A 20,185-nucleotide genomic window follows, 5' to 3' on the forward strand; every position below is an offset into this window, starting at 1 on the left:
CAACAAATCTAGGACGAGTGTGGAGTGATGATTTTAAGGTTTCACCTCGTTTCACACCGGTTATACTTTCACCTTCCTGTTCGTGCAATATGTCCTCACTGTATTTGGGCATTCTGCGTGCATCTAGATAGCGACATGCTGGATATATATTTGGAGGAGTTTCTTCCCGAACCACTACTTTCGACGGAGATCGCGGGCTGCACGAAGAAGAAATCGCAATCTTGTTGAGTGTACGAAATAAGTTTCCTCTACATGCCCCAAGTTAAGCCCAGCGCTAATCTCGTGGCGGATAGTGCGACAACAACGGGCGCAAAGCATATGCCAGCCGCGCTTGCAACAGCCCGGGTGCCGGTTGTCCAAAAAGAATTGCAGTTTATGAATAGTGAATTAAGCTAGAAAATCTTCCTGAAATAAAAAAAATTCAGCGAAAATTTAGCAGTAAACGCGAGAGAAGCGTTATGATTACATCGCGCGTCGTTGAGGTCCCGGGTTCACGATTCAAACCACATCCACCATACTGCAATGTGACGTTCAAGAGCTCACTCGACACACCTCCTGCCTCTTTGAGGAGCAAAGTACAACTGACAGTGGTCCAGAGCAGATAAATATCAGCTGCACTCCGAATATATATATATATATATACATGTATAAACAAATTCTCGCGCCACTTCCCAGTGAGGGACGAACAGACGTTGCCATTGTCTGGTGAAGGCTAATGACTTGTTTGAAGATACTCAAAGGACGCGACTGATACATAAACGCGGTTGGTATTGCGATATTTCTGGGACATTGAATGTAAACAACAACAAAAATAACCTGAAATCTCTGGCGTTAGCTAGACACAGGCGCCTCGATACCGCACGATGTTCAAGAAAGCGTTTGCCGTATTTATTTTTATTATTTATCTTTTACTATTAGGCTGTCTCTCCTTGCTGAAGAAAATTTTCCTGAAATACTTACCGGATAATCTGTAGTGGTTTAGTGCCTATTTAGCAGAGGTCGAACGAATATTCGTAGCTTTAAATACGTATCGCGTGCTACGCACTAACAATTCGTTTCGGTATTCGAAATTAACTATTCGGTATTTTCGAGTAGTCGAAAATAACTATTCGGTATTTTCGAGTATTCGAAACAAACGAAGTATTTCGAAACAACGGAATGTTAAACTCTGGTTAATGTTTTTCCGTCTGCTAAATAACGAGTGGCGAATTATTAGAAGCGAGAGAAGGAGAAACCTTTTCTAAGCAATGAAGAAACAAAATGGGTAACTCAAGCTTTGTTTTTATGTTTCGCGGCGGAAGCCTACAACCCATAATTTTTACTTGTAGTCGGTCATTTTGCGTTTCCGAAAGTTTAGTCATGTAGTAGTTTTATCTTTTATGATACAACCTGTAATGTTTTCCTCGCAACAGCCCCTTTTACATGTGCGTCCTTCACACAAGTCCTTCAGCAGTTTTCTGTTTCTTTCTAAATAACTTCTGCTTTTTATTCAGAGCTTTTGGGAAAATACTGATACAGCTATTACTTTTCCTTGAAAACATTTTTCTTCCTTTCCTTTTTTTTTTTGCCACCACACTCTAAGGTAGTTTCACGGCCATTCGTCATGATTTCCAATTACGGTCAGCAATCTTGCGGTTAAAATTGATCCTTTGTTTTTGATAGTTAGTTGTCTTTTCTTTTACATTAATCAGTGCAAGCGTGGTACCTAATTCTACCTCAAATAAATATTCCTGCTGCCAATATATGCGTCCTCGTTTGTCTATTCTATATTCGATCCGATATTCGATACTCATTATTCGTATTCGCTGATATTCGTAGACTTCTACTGCTTAGTCCCTCTCCTTAAGATCAGGCAGAAACGAACAGCGCATCTTCGGTATTGTCCCTGCAGATTGTACCGCTTTCGTTACAACGCATCACGTTTCGCATGCAAATTTCAATGCTCGAATTCCTGCCTAAAGCAAGGCTACGCCCCGCTACGCACTCCTCTCTTGTCAACAGCGACGACGTTTTCGTGTCCGACATCGCGTCCGAAAAGCTGGTGCTTCTTTCAAACAGCACACCGAGCGCTCTCCGCCTGGAGACGCGCTTAATGAAAGCGCCGTACTTCCTGGCCGGGGCGAAACTATGAACTACGAAACTAAATGAAACCGGTTAACCCGCCTTCTGCTCTCTGCGCGCAGACGGCAACTGTCGTGTGACGCAATGTATACATACGCGCAGGGCGCGAGCGCCTCTCACCCCTGATCCCTTTGGCGCAGCACCGACAACAATGGAGGATTGCGGGAGGAAGGAAGTCAAAGAAAAGAGGGTTGGGGGGAGGGGGGCAAAGAAGGGCTTGGCCGGTCTGTGCCTGGGGCGATCCGACCTGCGCGCCCGAAGGTAGGCGAGGGGAAATGGCGCGCGCAGCGAAGAGTCCAGGAAGCAAGCAAAGAAGCCCGTAAAACCAGGCTTCGCGTGTACGAGGCGCCTGCGAGAGGTGCGTCTCTTCTTCCGAGGCACGCCGAGGAGGAGGTGCACGATGGTGGCTGCCTGCTGCCGCCGTCGCGCAACCCGCTTCACGGTTCAGGGCAATGCTGAGCGCGCGCCTCAAGGTCGGTCAGCTAGCCACGCTGAGCTCTTCTTTCGACGTATAACGCAGATGGCGGAGGGGAAAAAAAAGAACACGTAAAGATACGAGACAGGGGAGCAAGCGTCCAGCACCACGGGCCAGCGGAGCGTGTCTATCTTTTTTTTTTTTTCGCCCGCTCGTTTGCCGCGGCGATTTGCAGGGCGGTCAACCGGCCTGGCTCGCCCACCCGTCCTCGCCTCTTTGGGCAAATATCGAGCAGCGCTTTGGCTCCGATTTGGTTTTCAAAAAACGCCGACTACTCTCGTTCTTCGCTACGAACGCAAGTGAAAAGTGGACGAAGGCGAGCGCGAACTTGACAGCATGCAGGGAACCGCATGAGAAAGGGAACGAGCATGCGAATGCGTGTGTGTGACGTGATTCAATGTCTCCGTCTGTATCTTGCTTCCAGGTTGTCCGGGGCAATTTCATTTTCGCCTTTGCGCCTAGTTTTAAAGCGCAGTCCTCGTGCCTCTCAGGCTCTCGCTTCTCTAGCGCAGAGGACGCGCCAAGGCGTGCAAGTTCTCGACCTCGCACGTGCGCTTGGCTAATTTGACGCGTGTACTCACGGAGCGAAAAGTCGAGCCAACACAAGACCTGTTCTTCCACTCTCCTTTCTGCTCGCGCGCGCCTGAGGCTCCAGGGCAGAGACGACGCTAGAGCAGTTGGCACACAACGCGTGAAGATCAAAGTTCATCTACATGAAATTTCAGTTGCACTGTTTTTCATGGGGAGCTGGCCCTTTCTTTCCATGGAAGCCAACTATGCTAGCCCTTCTGTTTAAATGTACAGTCACCGACAAAAGTTTACGGGGCACGGCTTTCACGACAAATGCGGATTTCTGCTCTGTTGAGGCGTAGCGCTTCCAATTTAATGGATCACAGTGTAGTTCGCAAGAACTGCTACGGATCAAAGCATTTAAATAGAGGCTACGTGCACAGGCTTCGCGGAAATTTGGCTCTTTCGCATATCCCGCGTCTCGTAGTAAACTTTTGCGGGTGCCTGTACGTAGATGATGCTGATGTGCCCATTCCCCTTGAATCGTGCAGTTATAAAGCCTGTAACAAAGCCACGTGATAAAAAAGATACTGCCCGTAAGAGAGAACTAAGGAACATAGAAAGTTAGCGGGAGACACAATGCACGAAAGGGACGATCAGTGCTTGTAGACATTGCGCATACGTAGTTGACAGCGGTTTTGTCACGGTCCAGCTCATTCCCAATGGTGAGACTCCCCAAAGTGAGCGTCTCTCAGATGGACGCCACATGATCGAAAAAACAATGTATGGCCCATATGTTGCTACATTTAAGGGTTACGCACTTCTTTTGCAACAGTGCCACACGCCCATTCTGAAGGATGGGCCAAAAACAAACACGCATCCAGTGACACATGTAGCGAATGTCTAAATCAAAGAAAATTAAGTAAAGCAATAAATACGTTGAATATAACGCGGTATGCCACCAACAGATCGGTGTGCTTTAGGGATACCTATGTGCCAACATTATATGTTCACGTTTTATGCTGGATTTTCTTTTGTTAGTCAGAACAGAGGCTGCCCTTAGTGCCTCCACATTTGTTAGTCAGATCTCCGCACGAGGTTTATATAGAAACATTCACTAACATCAGCATTTGGCATACATATAGTCTTCGCATACATACATACAACAGCCGCAGTAATGACCGACCCAGTAGCAGACAGCATCAAGCAGCAGACGACAGCCACGCCAAACGCGAGCGGATAGCCAATGAAGGCTTCGCTTTAAATCCGAAGCTCAGAAAAGGAGTGCGAAGCAGGATCTACTGTTGAACGTGACTAGTGCATATTGAACTGCGTGTGACTGCCGCACGTGAATATGGGGATGGATATGATGGAGATCACACCAGCTACGAGAAGTTATGAGAAAATTTTGAAACATCCAACCAAAAATCGCGTCGCGTGGCGCATGCTATAATGTGAAATTTGTCTCCATCACACGCACGCACACACCCAAAGAGAGACTGCATTGGACATACTGAAAAACCCAAAATATACCTTTTCTGCACAGCAAAGCTCTTTCAGAAATGCAGAGGACGGTACTTAAGGAAACAGGTGCATTCTGCAGCATTGACCTCTTTGTGCAAGCACCTTAATCCCTTCGAAAACAGTGCCCGCTATATCGCCAGCCCTGTTCTGATGTTGATTACGAAATTAAAGGCGGTTAACTGTTCTAGTGGAGCAAGTAAATAAGTGACAGATGCATGTGGTGTGTCTGCAGCTTTGTAAAGTCAGTCCTTGTTGCGCTAAACTTCAGCTTGGACCACGGCGGGCTCGGCAGAATATCTTGTCTTCGTGTAGGCGCTGACTAATGATTATTATATTCTTATTAAAGCTAAGCTTTCTTTGCTTCCTGTCGCGACTTTCCGGGCGCAGCTGCTGCGGTCTTGCTGACGCGTGCCGCTGGGTTTCTTGCCACACCACCAGAGGGCGCTCTCCTCGGCGCATCCCGGCCGACGCGGAGGCGCAAAGAAGGCAAACTGCATACAAAGCTTCGCTTACATCGATTCCCACTGTGCGTGAAATCCTCAGATCATTTCATTATTCTTTATTTTTTAAATATTATTTGGCGATATGTCCCTATATAGCCTCAGAACCCCATACATCCAGCATTGCATGCAGTACATTCGAAAAAGTGCGCTGTGCGCATGCCTGCAGGCAAACTGCTCTTTCGAAACATCAACGGAAATTACTTCGCCGAGGCTCGACTTTCCGAAATGTCAGGTGCGACGGGTTCCTCAGTCGGCATCTCACGTTGCAAAAATGCGAACCAGAGGCGACAACGCTCAGCGAAGAATGGTAATCTTTCACCGCACAAGCAAAATGTCACCCAATAGGAAAGGTCAAATGAAGATTCCCACTGCAACTTGAGAACGACTATACGTACGTGCACAGCTGCTTTTGCCGTTGCACTGCGTAAAGACCACCCAATCCTGCAGTTCCCGTGCTTATGAGCTTTTAGTCTTCGACGACATTTGCGCACATGACGTCTTCGCAGTCTCAAGTAACGTGCAACGACAGAGTGACGCACGTTCGGGGATATCTAACGGATGCTAAGCGAGGAGCGGCGTTTAGAGAGTCTTTCGCGTATGGCTGTTGTTTGAGTATAATAGCGGCAAAGCACACACGCCAACTAAACAACATACACTATGCATATACGAACTACAAGGTTGTTGATGCGCACACTTTTAGCACGCCAACGGATTAACTTTATATCTTGTGCACAGTAGTGAAATTTCTGTGCTTCTCCTATGGATACTTTACACTTTGTTTGTTGTTTCATTGCAGCGTTGACTGTTTAGCGATGGTACCGTTAGGCGTAACTTCGTTGGTCTTCTTACGTACAGGATCATGGGGAAGCTAGGACTAAATACAAGCCCGATGAACTGTGTAATGTTTCCATTCGTGAGGGGAGTAGTGGCTGGTGCATATCAACATGAAAATTTCAGTTCTTCTTTTTTTCATTTTAAGCTGCTATACAAATTATTTCTCTCTCTACCATGAGAGCCCCGCTCCTAAATTCACATAACAAAAGTAACAACAGCATGATACACGCAGAGCTTTTTATGTACACCCCTTTCTTTTTCTTTAATCATCCCTGTTTATGAGTACTAGCTTGTAAACGCAGAACGCTGAATCAAACGGCGTGTCCAAGTGGTAGGCTCAAATCCGAGCTGAGCAGAAAGCAAATGCACGTCGGAGACACGGAGGACAGAACGAAGTGATGTAACTTGCATTAGACTTGGTAAATAAATAAAAAATTGTCCCACTTTTGCCTGCATGCCTGCGATTCGCACATAGAGCGCGTGGAAATGAGTCCGCAAACATAAACGAGAATTTAGTGATTTACTACGTAATAATGGCCTTATTCTCACGTGCGGCTGAAAAATGCAAAAAAAAGAAAAAAAAGGAAAAACGCGTTATTGGCTTTTTTTTTTTTTTCCTGCGCTCCCACTTCGCGTTTATACATGTATATGCAAGCGTCCTACAAGGCGGGTCACATGTACAATAACTGAAGTTAGATTCATGAGAGCGGTGAGTGATTATTTTGTTATCGTGGGGTACTGGTGATTATTTTGTATCGTGGTATTGTGCCACTCGATTTGTAAATGTGTCTCGCTAGCCGCATGTCGTGACGTGAACATGACCTCTGAATCTCTTAAATATGTAGTCTGAAGTGGGGAGAGGAAGTCTCGAGCGTCGATGAGAAGAAAATACACTTTGTTGTTGTTTTCGCTGTCAATAAAAAAAGATTGATAAGCTTTCTCGCTGCGGAGTGTTTGCATTTAAGCTGGTGCAATCTATCTTACCTTCTCATGGATAAGTTCGAAAGGCCAGCAAAGATATTATTTAGCCATGCATTTCAACCAGCCGGTAACAACGATAACGAACGTCGAAAGCAACTGGATCTGGACACGATATTACGGCGCATTCAATGCTCGTAAGTTAACAACGGGACAAGTATAAAGACGTCAAACTCAGTGCAATGTACCAAGTGTCATAACGTCGCGAAGAGGAAAACTAAAATGCGCAGTTTATCTTCTTCAATCACGACGATTTCCCAGACCTCAATCATTTTGGCATATTGCAAAGGAAACAGCCTTTCAGCTACAGGTGGTGCGCTCTACCCCGGCTGGAATAACAAGGCTGAATGTTCGTCAAAACATTCCGTCGTGTCTCCTATTGTGATGGTATAGTGCTAGTCATTATACCTGCGCCTGCAAGAAATGTTTTGCTGCTACTGCGCCTGTGCTCAAGTTGAAGCGGGCCGCCTGCTGACATTCTTCTTCTTACTTGTCACAAGCAAGTTTCGCATCATTTACACTCCGTGTAGAGATCGGCAGACGGCGCAACGTAAGGTTTCAAATCAGCAACACCGTAACCCGAAAGGCCATCAGAGCGGCGTGGCCAGAAGTGGCAATTCCATATCGGTCGCACACCACCCATAGAGGTCGACGAATTGGAGTCGGAAAAAAATAAAAAAGCAAAAAAGAAAGAAAGAACAGCCTGGAGAGCACGACGGCAAGGGCTGTATCGCACACGTGTCCCTACACATCCTTAGCCGGTGGCTTCTTTGAATCCCTTCCCGTTTTATCGCCGTCGCACTAAAGGCAGGAGGCGAGGAGGGCGGATCGGATGCACGGCGTGATTACCGCAAGAAGGAGGCCGCAGTACAGAAACGAGCACATGCGAGTCTCTGGGTTAGGAAAGTCGGAAGCGGCGCGGCAAGGCTTACACAAACCGGCCGCAAGTCACGGCGCGGCGACGGGTCCTCCTCTATCCGTGTTTTACAACCGGTGTGTATACGCGTTGCAGCGGGGCTATACGCCGACACTGCCGAGACAAGCCGAGTCAAGGCTCAGATCCCGCCAGGTGGAGCTCCGCTATGCGGCTGCTTCGACGCCTCACGAAAGAAGCACGCGCAGTGTTGTGGAAGCTAGCCGCAGCAAAGCGCATGTCGAACGCCCTGAAGAATAGACCTCCCGTGTCCTATGCATAATAGAAAAAGAGCATAATACAAAGCGCATTGCATGCAGAACGCAATACGCGTATACAGTTCCGTTCTCTGTACAATATAGGCCTTCAATTACAGAGCATTTTGGCGAAGGCTGAACCCAGCACAAAGTTTGGTGTTCCCGTCTGCCTTTCCTTTCAATCTATAGATAGTACATGCGCGTTGTAGAATTCCTCTCGACATAGAGCATGACTACGTTTTCATTGTCGAAGCACTAAGTAAGCAATACTCGTTTGCATCATCGGGCTGCAAAGAATCGCGGCACAACTCTCCGTCCCGTTCTGCGGTCACCACCACAGTTCACGCTTTATAGGTGCCACGACATCTTATACACTCATAGCGAATTCAGGCACGCGAGAACACAGCGCTGTATACGAAGGAGCACGGCGGTATGAAGCGCACGAGCGTTACACACACGCAAGCGCGCACACCTAGCCGTGTTTATGCGAGTATATGCCCCGCGCAAACGCTCGGCCGCTGCGTTCTCGAGGATTCCTCACGGCTCGCCTTGGAGGACCGTGCGGTTCCCTCGCCGCCATTCGCGTGTCTGACCCGGCCGGGCTTACAGAAAGCCCGGGAACGGGTCGTTCCTCCGAAAAACAAAAAAAAAAAGATGAGAGAAAGAAAAAGAAATCACGACCGCAGCAAATCAGAAATAAGGGAAGCCTCGAAGGATGGAGGCCCGCAGAACGAGGCCCGCGGGCATGCTCGCACGGCGGGGCAAGGCGCGCGCATGAACGAGCGGGCGCCGCTTGAAGCCCCGCTATGTAGGAAGTAGGTGTCTGTGCGTTCCCGAAATATATCGGTTGCGGCGTCTTCGGCGGGCGACGCGGCGTGTCTGTGTGGTATACGGTATTTATAGGCGTCCCGCAGTGGATGAGGTGCGCTCGCGCGGCGCCCCGCGGGATGTTTGACCGTTCGATACGCGAGCCTTTTTTCTGCCCGTCTCATCCTTACGTCCGAAACCGCGCTTGCTTTCTTCCTCCTCCAGCTGGTTTTTTTTTTTTTCATCCTGTTCAGAGGCATGTGACAGGACAGAAACGAGCCGCGTACGCGGATGTGGAAAAGAAGGATCCTACTTGAACGACGCTTAAAAGCCTGTGATCTTCGAGCGCGCTGAATTATAGGGGGCGCTCGGAGGGCTCCGCGGATTACAAAGCACGACTGTGTCCGTGTTAGCGTACAGCCGTTGTGTGTATACGTTTCATGGTCGGTCCCGTGACTTCGAAGCCCCCCCTAAATCTGCTCTTCTACGCACACAGACAGCACTGATTTCGGGCGTAAGGGAAATATGCTGCAGAGAATGGTTTGGAAGCTTCGCGCGTCACCTATACGGAGCGGTGAGAAAACTGTCAGAATACGGCGGCAATTTGCAGCCTCCCGGTTTGCCGCGACCTGTCCGGACCGTGACGGATGTGGCAGCGGCAGCAGTAGCAGCCCTTCCGCTGTTTGTTCGCGCTCTCGGTTCAAAATCTCCAGGAGGCTATTTTCGTGCGCAGCTATAGCACAACAGTGCAGCCGGGAAAATGAGATATCATTTTCCTTGACGTTGAATGGCGATAGGAAAGAAAGTAGAACATGCGAGCAGTCGGCATTGGAACGGCAGTCGGATCGGAGCGGCATGTCCGATTCGCCTGTGTTGGGCACCGCTTAGAAAGAATAAAAGCAAAAAGTACACGGATGAAATCTAGCTCTACGTTTTTTTTTATTTCTTCCCCCTTCCCCCTCCTCTCCTGTTTTGCCTATCACGCGCTTCGCTCCTTTTCAAACGTCGATATCAAAACGCGGAGCAGGAGCTCGAAAAAAAACGTTTCGAGTCTAGCGACGGGCGGTGCTATTATTTCGTTACGTTCCGTTCCGCCCTGTCACTTTTGGTCCGACGGAAAGCGGAGCAAAGAACGCGAACGCTTTGTTTGCCGTCCTACACAAGAGAAATCAGAACGGCAAAAGTGAACGAGGCGACAAGCCTTAATAGAGCACGTGTGTGAAAAAAAGTTGTAACCTATATTTTGTTTCATACGTAGCGGTGACGCTATATTGCGAAGGCCATAGAGGGACGTTTCTCACTCCTCCTCGCACTCGCGGCCGATAAATAGCGCGTCATGCACGAAAGAAACATGTAGGTGCACATACACTGCGCGCAAATCGACGTAACATCACGCAACACTTTTACGTCCCAAAACATGACGCAAATATTACGTGGAACGCTTCGCAAATTTGTACCTATATTTTTGCCGCCGCCAAACAAGCGGAAAGAGAGAGAGAGAGAGAGAGAGAGAGAGAGAGAGAGAGAGAGAGAGAGAGAGAAAGAGAGACGCATCTCGCGACCAGTGGCCACAGCACGGGTGCCTCTTGCGGTCGCGACCAGTAATATAGTACGTCGCATACTGGATGAGCGAACGTGTCAAACGGTGCGTGGTTTGGCATAACGCTACGTGCGTCCACAAGTCGCAGCTGTAATATACAAGAAGGATCGACATTTGGGCGAGTTGGTGCTGGTTGAACATCTCGAAGGGGCAGCGCAATATGACGATGACAGTGTCCTTTGTGTTCCTGCCTTCTGTCATCGCCTTATTGCGCTGCCACTTCAACATGTAACATACAAAGCTATCATTTCGCAGAAAGTGAGACCCTTTATGGCCCCACTACTTGCGGGTTGCTTCAGCAGCGTTGCCTGCAAAGCACAAAACGGAGCGTAGAGATGTTGAAAAAAAAAAAAAAGGGCAAGGGCGAAAGAAAATGAAGGAAAAAGACACGAGTGTGTTTTCAAACCGACTTGATGGTGTTCACGAGCGCCCTCGTCAAAAAAGAAAAGAGTAAGAAAAAACAGGCAGGCAAACCTTATTAATTGCCGAGTGAGACCGCATGCTGCAAATGTTAGGCCATCCCACGAACCCATCTGAGGAAAAAGTTGTAACCACACGTTGTGAACTCCTTACAAACGCATTTTTTTGCTATTTCTTTCACGGTCTCGGCATTTTCTTTCTCCCTCCATCTCTCTTTCTCTCTTCTTTTTCCCCTAGGTCGTTCGCGCGTCTGTCGCTGTCGTTTTCCCCTTGTCTCCTGCGCACAGTCACGAACACGGTGCTACTCAGCGTCCATTCGTGGAGAGGTACCACGCAAGCTCTTTCTTTTTTTTTCTCTCGTTTTTCTCGTTTTGCGCTATTTTATACCGTACTGCGTGCGCATGACGGCAGAGGTGAGAATGCAGGACGTGCCCCGCAACCCAATTAACTCATCCCGGGCACGCAGGAAAAGAGCCACTTTGTGCCGTCGAGCCGATCCGACTTGTGACATTGTCCGCAGATGCGACCACTTTCGAGACTTTTTTTTTTTTTTCGTGTCCGCATTCGGAGTCTGCCTCTCTTTGCGGAGTGAAACAGATGGAATGCGACGTTCCCCACACGTGCTTGGCGAGGAAAAAAAAAAAGAGCCTCTTCGTTCGCCGACCATCAAGGAATGTCGTCGCGGAGCCGGCGTTCAGCAGCGACAACAAACCCAGAAGGAACGTCTCTTTATATATATATATATATATATATATATATATATATATATATATATATATATATATATATATATATATATATATATATATATATATATATATATATATATATATATAAAAGAAGCCTCGCTATAAACGAGGCACGTAATAATGACGCGAAGATTTTACTACCGAAGTGCTTCGTCTTTCGTGTTGGCGAGCGAAAACCGCAGTGGGAAGTATCGGAAGAAAGAAAAAAGTTGCCGAACAATGTTAGTCAACGACTGCAAATGTCGAATCGTATCCACCGGTACGATTATGCATACGGGTACGGCATCCCTATACGACGCTCTAATCGTCTCGACATTGCAGATAATAGCTTAATAGCTGAGGTGAGACTCTTTGCACTCCAGAGCAACGAAGGAACGACCCAAACTGACTCGCACGTAAATGCACACTATCGAGCTACAGCAGAGCCATTGGCAATAGGTCGGTTCACTGGAAATGAGCGAAAGACCAGTTTTGTTTTGTAGCCCAAATATTCGCTTGCTGCGATACGCGAGAAGGCATGAGATGCCTGATGTTCCGCGCAGTATGCCAACAGCAAACGTAAGGCGGACTCGCAAAAAGGCATCTTACAATGCACAGCGCTCATTGAAGTGCTGGAGCAGCTCTACTTGCGTTTGCTGCAAAGAACGCGTCTTAACTCGCACATCCGCCTCATGCCACCAATCGCACGGACGAACGCGCCAGGCAATTAGGCGATCGGTGTCTCTCTGACTCCAGCAATTATCCCTCCTCTCCGGAAATACCAGCGCGTGCATTAAAGCTGCTCGACTGTGCCCAAAGTGTCCTCCAAGCGGGCACCTGGAAATCGGCCGGCCATATGCGTCCTTCAGAGGCAGCCGCCAAATGAACTTAACGACATTAACAGCTCCTGGCACTCGCTACATTACGTTGCTTATATGTATCTCTCGCAGCATTGCAAGGCTGTCGCGCGGAGGACACAAGGCGAATATACATATCTGTCGCCTCGGTCTCTCGCTACAGTCGATGAGCGAAGCCGTATGCGTTGTGCCGAGTGAGGCTCGACTGAGACGTGAAGCCCCCGCGGGTCGGCTTCCCTGAGCTGTTCCTTCACAACGAAGCCCCTTTCCCTCGTGCGACAGTTAGACAGAGGGGAGTATATACGGTCACGGGCGTCGTCTACGTTTCGCGTCATCCTACCGCTCGTCTCCGTTCCGTAACGTCTTACATACTTATCTTTCACTTAGCGACTTCGTTTAGGATCCATCGGTCGCACGCCAGAGGTGTGCGACGAGACGTGAGAGCTCCGCGCCTACTTGCGTGCGAGGGCTTGACGTGCGCTCACTCGGTGCCGGCCTGGCGACGCGCATACGTATACGCCGTGCGCTAAACCAGCGCGGCGACGGTGGAGGGCTATTACGGGCTCATTACGCGTCCCCGCCGTGAGACAAGGGAAACGACGGGGCCGAAAACGACCTCGAAAGCGATTTGGAACCCGGCCTCGAAAAAAAAAGTGTCCGCGGGGCACGGCGGCTCGGTGCACAGCCGGGGACAGTTTGGGGCCCGACCGCGTTCGCTATACACACTCTTAATCTCGCTCCGCGTGAGTTCTCATTGAGGAAGTGTAACATTTTCGCGCGTATGTTCCGGTTAGTTGCAAGTGCAACCTAGGCGTGGGAAGTATGTCCCAGGTGAACGCGGTTTCAGTAAGAGATGCGTGAAAGAATGTCCCAAAAGTGGGCGCAGGTTATGGAGCACTGTTCTAAACAAGAGTGGCTGTATTTCCCTCGAACACAGTTCCAGATATTTACCACGCGAATTAAAAAAAAGCAGTAAATAGTTCAAATACATAGAAGGCATCCCATATATTTCGTGATTTTATGTGGAACGTCTTTCCATCCGCGCAAGCGGAATATGATTGCAGATATATTCCACGTATTGCTGGAAGCTAAGAGGAAAGAAATTAAAGAGTGCAGCAACAGGTGGAAAGAATCTCGACCGAAGGAAGAACCGACGTTCGAGGATGTTAGTTCCACACAGTTTCCACTAAATACTGGCACAACATTGTAAATATGGGGGTACCTTTGTTGCACGTATAGTGGAACCTACGGAACCCAACTGGGACGAAAACGAGATGGAGTTTAGCACTGCGCGCGCGCTAACTCAAGCATGAAGCAGCAGCAGCATGAGCAGCAGCAGCCGTAGCAGCTGCTGCTAACTGCCTCTTGCTCGCCGGCGGCCTCGAAGTTCGCCCGGTGCTGATACACCGAGCCACGCCGCGTTCTCCATTCCCGTCTAAACGCTGCCCGGAGCGGCGGGGCTCGCGATATGTCGGTCGCTGCGCGTCGCGCTTTAACGAGCGCCTGCACGCGTTGATGCCGGACGACTCGGGGCGGGAAGGGCGGTGAAAAAAAAAAAAAGGCGGTCGGCACTGCGGCATCTCTCGTGGGCACGCCGGACGATTTGGGGCACGAAATGCGCGTGACAGCGTGGACGAAACAAACGACAGCGAAGAAAAAAAGAAATAAAATGAAAGCGAGATGCAAGTTGTAAATGACGAGGAAAGGGCTCGTAATGCGCGTGAATTGAATTACCGACGGCGTTGGTATACCGGCAGGTCACTCACTCACTCTCTCTCTCTGTGTGTGTTATTGCGCGTGCCTGGGTACAGGTACCTCGCGCCAAGGAATTGCTCGTGATAAGGCAAAATCTTGAAAGTGGAGTGGTATGAAGAAAAATAAAAAGTGAGAGATAGAGGGACAACAAGGGGGATGCAACAGGAGCGTGAATGTACGCAACGGCAAATTGCCACTTCAGCATAGAGGCAGCGCCGGTTGGGCTGATAAATACACCCGTTTACATAGCGCTGCTCGCTGAAAAGCCGCCGCAGATTGCCCCCCTTAGATAAGTCATATCACGCCCTTATATAGGTGTCATCGTGTATGCGAGGTGTCGTAAGGCTATACAGGGTGGGTTACAGGGTGGCGAGATGTCCAGGCAGTGGCATCATTCTCTGCAAGCCGGGAGCAACAGCACATGTGCCACTGGAGACGGTGCTCAGGTATGCGCTGTCGAACAACAATTGCGCCGGTGTATGAGCTCGATGACATTGCCGGTAACTGGACAGACGAGTGCCAGAAGTTGGGCGCGACCTTGGAGGAGGAGGCATTAGGGTTCGTTCCTTGAGCGAGGTCGTATATGTACGCTGAATTTCCCAAGTCTCGGCGTTGCATGCGGGAGAGAGCACCGGCTTTCGGTTTTAACGATTTGCGCCGCGGACCCGTGGGGCCGGTTCTCCGACTGGTCGACGCGCGTTTCACCCGTGCAACTTTCTTTCCTCGCGGACTCGTCGAGGTTTATGCGTTAGGTTGCTACGCTGCGATCGAGGCTTACGTTAAGCAATCGCAGCTCGCGTCGTGTCTAACAGCGATATACTGTTTTCGACTGCGAGTAGCTTTGATTTCTGCGCGACTGTAAGCGTAACTCGCACGTGACCAGCCTTTCTCAGTGAACACTTTTATTTTTTTTAAATTTATATCATTCTTATTCTTGTGCACTAACGTCATTGTATTGGGTGGATGCTCAGTCAGTCCTCCAAGGTGTCGCTTTATCCATTTCCGCAAGAATTTCTCATCTCAGTAAAGCTTCATAAATGTTTAATAATCAGAAAAAGAAATATGTGGCATCTGTGGCGAGAAAAGTCATGATGGAAAGCTAACTTATGTGGGCACCTTATATAACGTGACAGCCACAATATCTAAATATATATATATATATATATATATATATATATATATATATATATATATACAGTGAAGTAGACGCGCGTATGAAGCGGTTTATTGACGTTTCGGCCGGGGTCCGGCCTTCATCAGATGATGAAGGCCGGACCCCGGCCGAAACGTCAATAAACCGCTTCATACGCGCGTCTACTTCACTGTGAATATTTACCCGGACCCAGAACTGCTTTTTTTCTGGTATATATATATATATATATATATATATATATATATATATATATATATATATATCTGTATGTATGTATGTATATATATATTAATACAAGGTTATTATTTACACAGTCCTGTAATCCAGCACAATGTGTTCTCCCTGATCAAGTCTTAGCACTGCAGGCGAGAAAGCGTATGCGTTTGTTTGAGTCTACGTTCTACGTGATGAGTACGGTTCTACAACTATGTGCCCAAACATACAGACAAGAAAGACAGAAGGCAGGGATGTTAACCTGGGAAGTTTCTGGTTTGCGAGCCTAAACTGAGTATAGAGATAGGTAAGATGCACGATATTGACATAGTCTAAACAACTGGTATAACAAAAGGATTACTGCGCACTAGAGAATGCGAGAAAGGGACTGAGTCATGCATACGGGGATCTGTGTTCGAGCGGACGCCAAAGAGCAGGAACTTCAGGGCAGCCGCAATTTCGTATAGAGTAAAAAAAAAGTAAAAATAAAGCACCAATTAGATATATTGGGGCAGAAATAAAGAGCAAAATATTGCATAACGACAAGAAGCCGAGAAGTCGGGCAGAGCTAGAGCTTCGGTGGTCAAGAACAATCCGCAAGCCTCAGCTACAATATCCCCAAAGACTCACGGCGTCCGTTCAAGGCCAAAAACACATCTCGTTTTCTCCAAAGCCAAGCCAAACACGTCTGTACGCTAAGTTCAGCCGGAGAAGAGAGAGAAAAAAGGATGCGCCGAAAGGCAGGAAGGCTAAACCAGAGGTAGTTCAGGTTGGCTAACCTGCTCGTTTGCACGATGAACACGACAGTATGCGCGGCACTTCCATGCGCGTGTGCATGGTTACAGTGTGCGAATACGACTCGAGTTGTTCGATTAACCGGATAAGAGTTTTTCTACAGTAAGAAGGGTTTTGAGATTACGTACCGGAGTAGCCATTGCAGTAATGCGCGCATTCCGTAGCATCTTGACAGTTTATCCAACCGTGCCAACTTGTTACGGAATGAAGAAGCTATAGAAAAGGCGTCGTATCGTGACAGTCCAACAACAAAGCAATGGATCAGCGAATGTGTAAGAAAGGACTGGGTAACCAGCGCGGGAGCACAGCAATGTAAGATTTAAGCTGCAAGTGTTTCGAACGCCCGTCGCCGTGTATCACTAAGGGCTCATGACAAAGCCAGCCGATGCAGTGCTCGTAGGAGAGTGAACGCACTGCTTTAGTCGCGCGATGCATGCAACACCAGCAAGCAAGTGCTACTCCGGCGGCCTTGCATGTGCACTGCGGTTGCGCCGTATACGCTGGGCTGCTTTCCTGCGAGGCGACCGGTTAGCCTCCAGACGGGAACAAGAATGTCGGTCTCTCCGATTCGTAAGAAAGCTGAGCTCTCTCGCGACGCGTTTCCCCCAAAACTACCTGGCAGCATATTCGCGTACAGCCACACGTCCCGTACATTTCCAGATGCAAATTGGCTTATGAGAAGAAAGAAAGAAAATCAAGGCGCAGCGGTTTCTGCGGAGTGCAGCGAATACAAAAGGCTTTCTTCTCTCGGCATTCCTAATACGTGCCTCGAAGTTCCAACTGACCGCTTAGGGACGCCTTATCAAAAAAGCACTTGTCGCGGCGAAACCGCTGTGAACTCTCGGCGAACGCGGGGTCTTGAGAACGGGGTCACACTTAGCAGGACTGCTTGTGCCGTCTTCTCATTGTTGTCCCACTCGCCCTTTTCCCTTACGTAACCGCGCACTTGGGCATGTTTATTTGCCGCACGTAACCGAAGATTGCATCGCACCGGACTCCTGACGCGCGCAGCCACGCATGCCTATAACGTGCAGTGCGCGTCAACTTTCGTGCATGGGGGTCAGTGCTAGTCCGTGAAGTAGGGCAGACAAGCGTTCACTGGCCGACGTCTAGCCTCCACCAGTCGACGAACTCTTTTTCTGGGAAACCATCAGTGGACTCTCGCCCATGGACGCTAGCGGGATGTTCGCGTGTTCAGCTTGGAGAAAATTGCGGTCGCCGGCGAGCTACAACCTCCTGGACCGATAACCTCTCGCCTGGAAAGGACGATCAGTTAAGGCATGAGAATAGTTTAGGTTTGGGGAATTCATTGAAGTCATGAAAAGCGGGAAATTTAACTTTAGTTTGTCAGTACTGTCAGCATTATGTACAAATACAGCTTTTCAAGAGGCGACAGAAATAATCAGACGGATTAAAAAAAGAAGAAACCTACGACAAGCCGCCCTGGTTGACCTCAACTGCAAATAAAGAACAGCTTATTTTAAAACCTATGTTATTCCTTTTTTATATACACAGGGAATAATAAAGCACAAGCTCGCTTCCTTTCAAACAGACTGCTTCAAATGCTGCTTTGTTCCAGAGTCACGTGTCAAAAGAAGATAGAAAAAAAAAGTAAGAGGTAGAAGGAGAATGAAAAACCTAAGATACGCTTGATGTTGGAAGCCTAACTGAAAAGCGAATCTGTGACGAGCCTGTGCTCTACTCCAATGAACAGTTTTCACTCTCCGGAAGTCACCGCAGGGGCAGATTCTCATCCCCGGTGGCAGACGCGGCCGCAGTCGTGCGTAACGCATCGGCCATCACAGCTGTCACCGCGGCCATCACGCGCGAACGAAACAAACAGTGAAGTTGCTCGTTCGGTGGCGGCGAATCGGACGCGCGTGTCCGGTGAGAGTGCCGGGAGTCAAACCCGAAGAACTAACGAACAGATGCGCAGCGAACGAACGACCACAACGACACGTTATCTGCTACGCGTCGCTTACACGGCCATCGCGTTCTCGCTTTCTTTTTTTTTTTTTTTTTCACTTGCTGGCATATCGTGGGCTTAACCGAATGAAATCGCCCAAACGTTCTCGATGCGACAAACTGCCCAAAGCGTACACGATCGACCAACACAGCAGGAAAAAAAAAAAAGAGAGAGAGAGAGAGAGGGGAATACGCGACGGTGAAGAAGCGTGGCTGGTGGTCTACACGTCTACAGCAGCCCACGGCACCCGGTTTCACACTGCGATCACGGAACGTATGGACGCTCGGCCTGCCCACCACGCACTGCTCGGCTGCGTCCCGTTCGGACGTACTCACCTGATGCGAGTGCTATGAATCCGAGCAGCAGCAGCAGCATCGGGACGAGCATCGGCTTTGACAGCAGCATCGCCGGGGGGACCCGGTGTCTCCGGCTGGCAGCGGCTGCCGCCATGGCTCTCGTCGAGAAGGGCTCAGACCGGCGACGACGACTCCCGTCGCGCTCACACAGACACACACACACGCGCGCACCCCCGAGCACCTCAGGTGCCCATGTCCCCAATCTTTCCCAGCGACGCGCTGCTGCTCCCGTGGGTACTACTCCTGCTGTCTGGCTTGCGGCGGCGGCGGTATTCCCTCCTCGGTGCGGCTGATGCTGTGTCCGCAGCGGCTCGCTCGCTGAGACGGGCGATGCGACGGCTTGGTTCCTCCGGCGGCAGCGCGCTCGGCACGAGTGATCCGGACAACCGGTCCTTCGGAAGCGGGACGCCCGGCCTACGCAGGGCCTCAGGACCTGTTCCCTTCTTCGAGGGAGGGAGGGAGAGGAGGAGGAGGGAGAGGAGGAGGGGGTGCCAGCGCCGTTGCCTCGTCGCGTGGCCCCCTTTTTGCCGTTCTTGTTCTTTCGCGGCACCCGGCTGCACCACCGACCCCCTTACCCGGACCGACCAGGTGACTGACTCGCCCGCTAAGCGTGACGTCACCGTCCGTCCCAGCGTCTCTCTCTGCGCACTGTGTGTGTGTGTTTGCGCGAGTGAGAAACAACCGTTATACTCGTACTGCTCCAGACTCTCTCTCTATCTCGCCTTCCCTCCTCGGTCGACTCCTGGAGGGACGACGTGCCCTCCGCCGCTCCCTGAGGATGGTACGCGCCACCGCAGCGCCGGTCTGTAGTACGGCTCTGGTGCCGGTCTGCCAAATGGAAGCGCGTGTGTGTGGTCGTTTGTCTCCGGCGGGCTCGTAATAGGCAGCACTGTTTCGAGTGGGAGCGGTGTTCCCGGCAAGCCCGAAAGCGGTGCCGATTACGCGAGAAAACGGCGACAGGCTCGCTCTTCGCCCGTGAATTCTCTTTCTATCGTGCGTATGCCAGGTGGTGTGCCTCGCTTTCGGATGGCCTATGCGAAACCGGATGTTGGAGCAAGCGGCGCGGAAAGCAGAGCTGATGCTGCTGCCGCAGATCGGGAGGTGTTTGGTTATGCGGATGAGCCTTGACAAATCATTCAGTGATTGAGCTTCCCTGTAGATCAATCGGGCTGTGGACCAACGCCTCATAAATCGCGCTTCATCAATGGATGCAGTGCTTCCGCGTAACTTGCTCATGTTTTCAGGTTCCCGGTTCAGTGAACCTGTACAAACGTGGAACTCATTTTATCGCTGCGTGGGAGGAAGCTCGAACAATGCTACATTTTCTATACCAGCAGAGTCCAACGGCGACAATCAAATTCTCTCAAATTATTTGTTGAGGGGAACAATCCGCTCAGCGATCACCGTTCTACTGCCTTTG

At 49.6% G+C, this 20,185-nt stretch overlaps 1 protein-coding gene across 4 annotated transcripts in view; it reads right to left on the reverse strand.

The window, feature by feature from the left end:
- LOC135916455 (mucin-3A-like) overlaps positions 1-19,172 on the reverse strand; it is a 251,605-nt gene extending 232,433 nt beyond the window's left edge. For 2 of the 4 annotated variants that reach the window (XM_065449813.2, XM_065449814.2), the window contains exon 1: positions 18,745-19,172. In XM_065449813.2, the coding sequence (XP_065305885.1) occupies positions 18,745-18,859 (115 nt within the window). In that variant the 5' untranslated portion in view covers positions 18,860-19,172. The remainder of the gene's footprint in view (positions 1-18,744) is intronic. The other 2 variants (XM_065449815.2, XM_065449816.2) reach the window with 2 other exon arrangements.
- Positions 19,173-20,185: the final 1,013 nt, after the last annotated feature.

This window comes from Dermacentor albipictus, chromosome 4, assembly GCF_038994185.2.
Source record: "Dermacentor albipictus isolate Rhodes 1998 colony chromosome 4, USDA_Dalb.pri_finalv2, whole genome shotgun sequence".
NCBI classification, from domain to species: Eukaryota; Metazoa; Arthropoda; class Arachnida; order Ixodida; family Ixodidae; genus Dermacentor; species Dermacentor albipictus.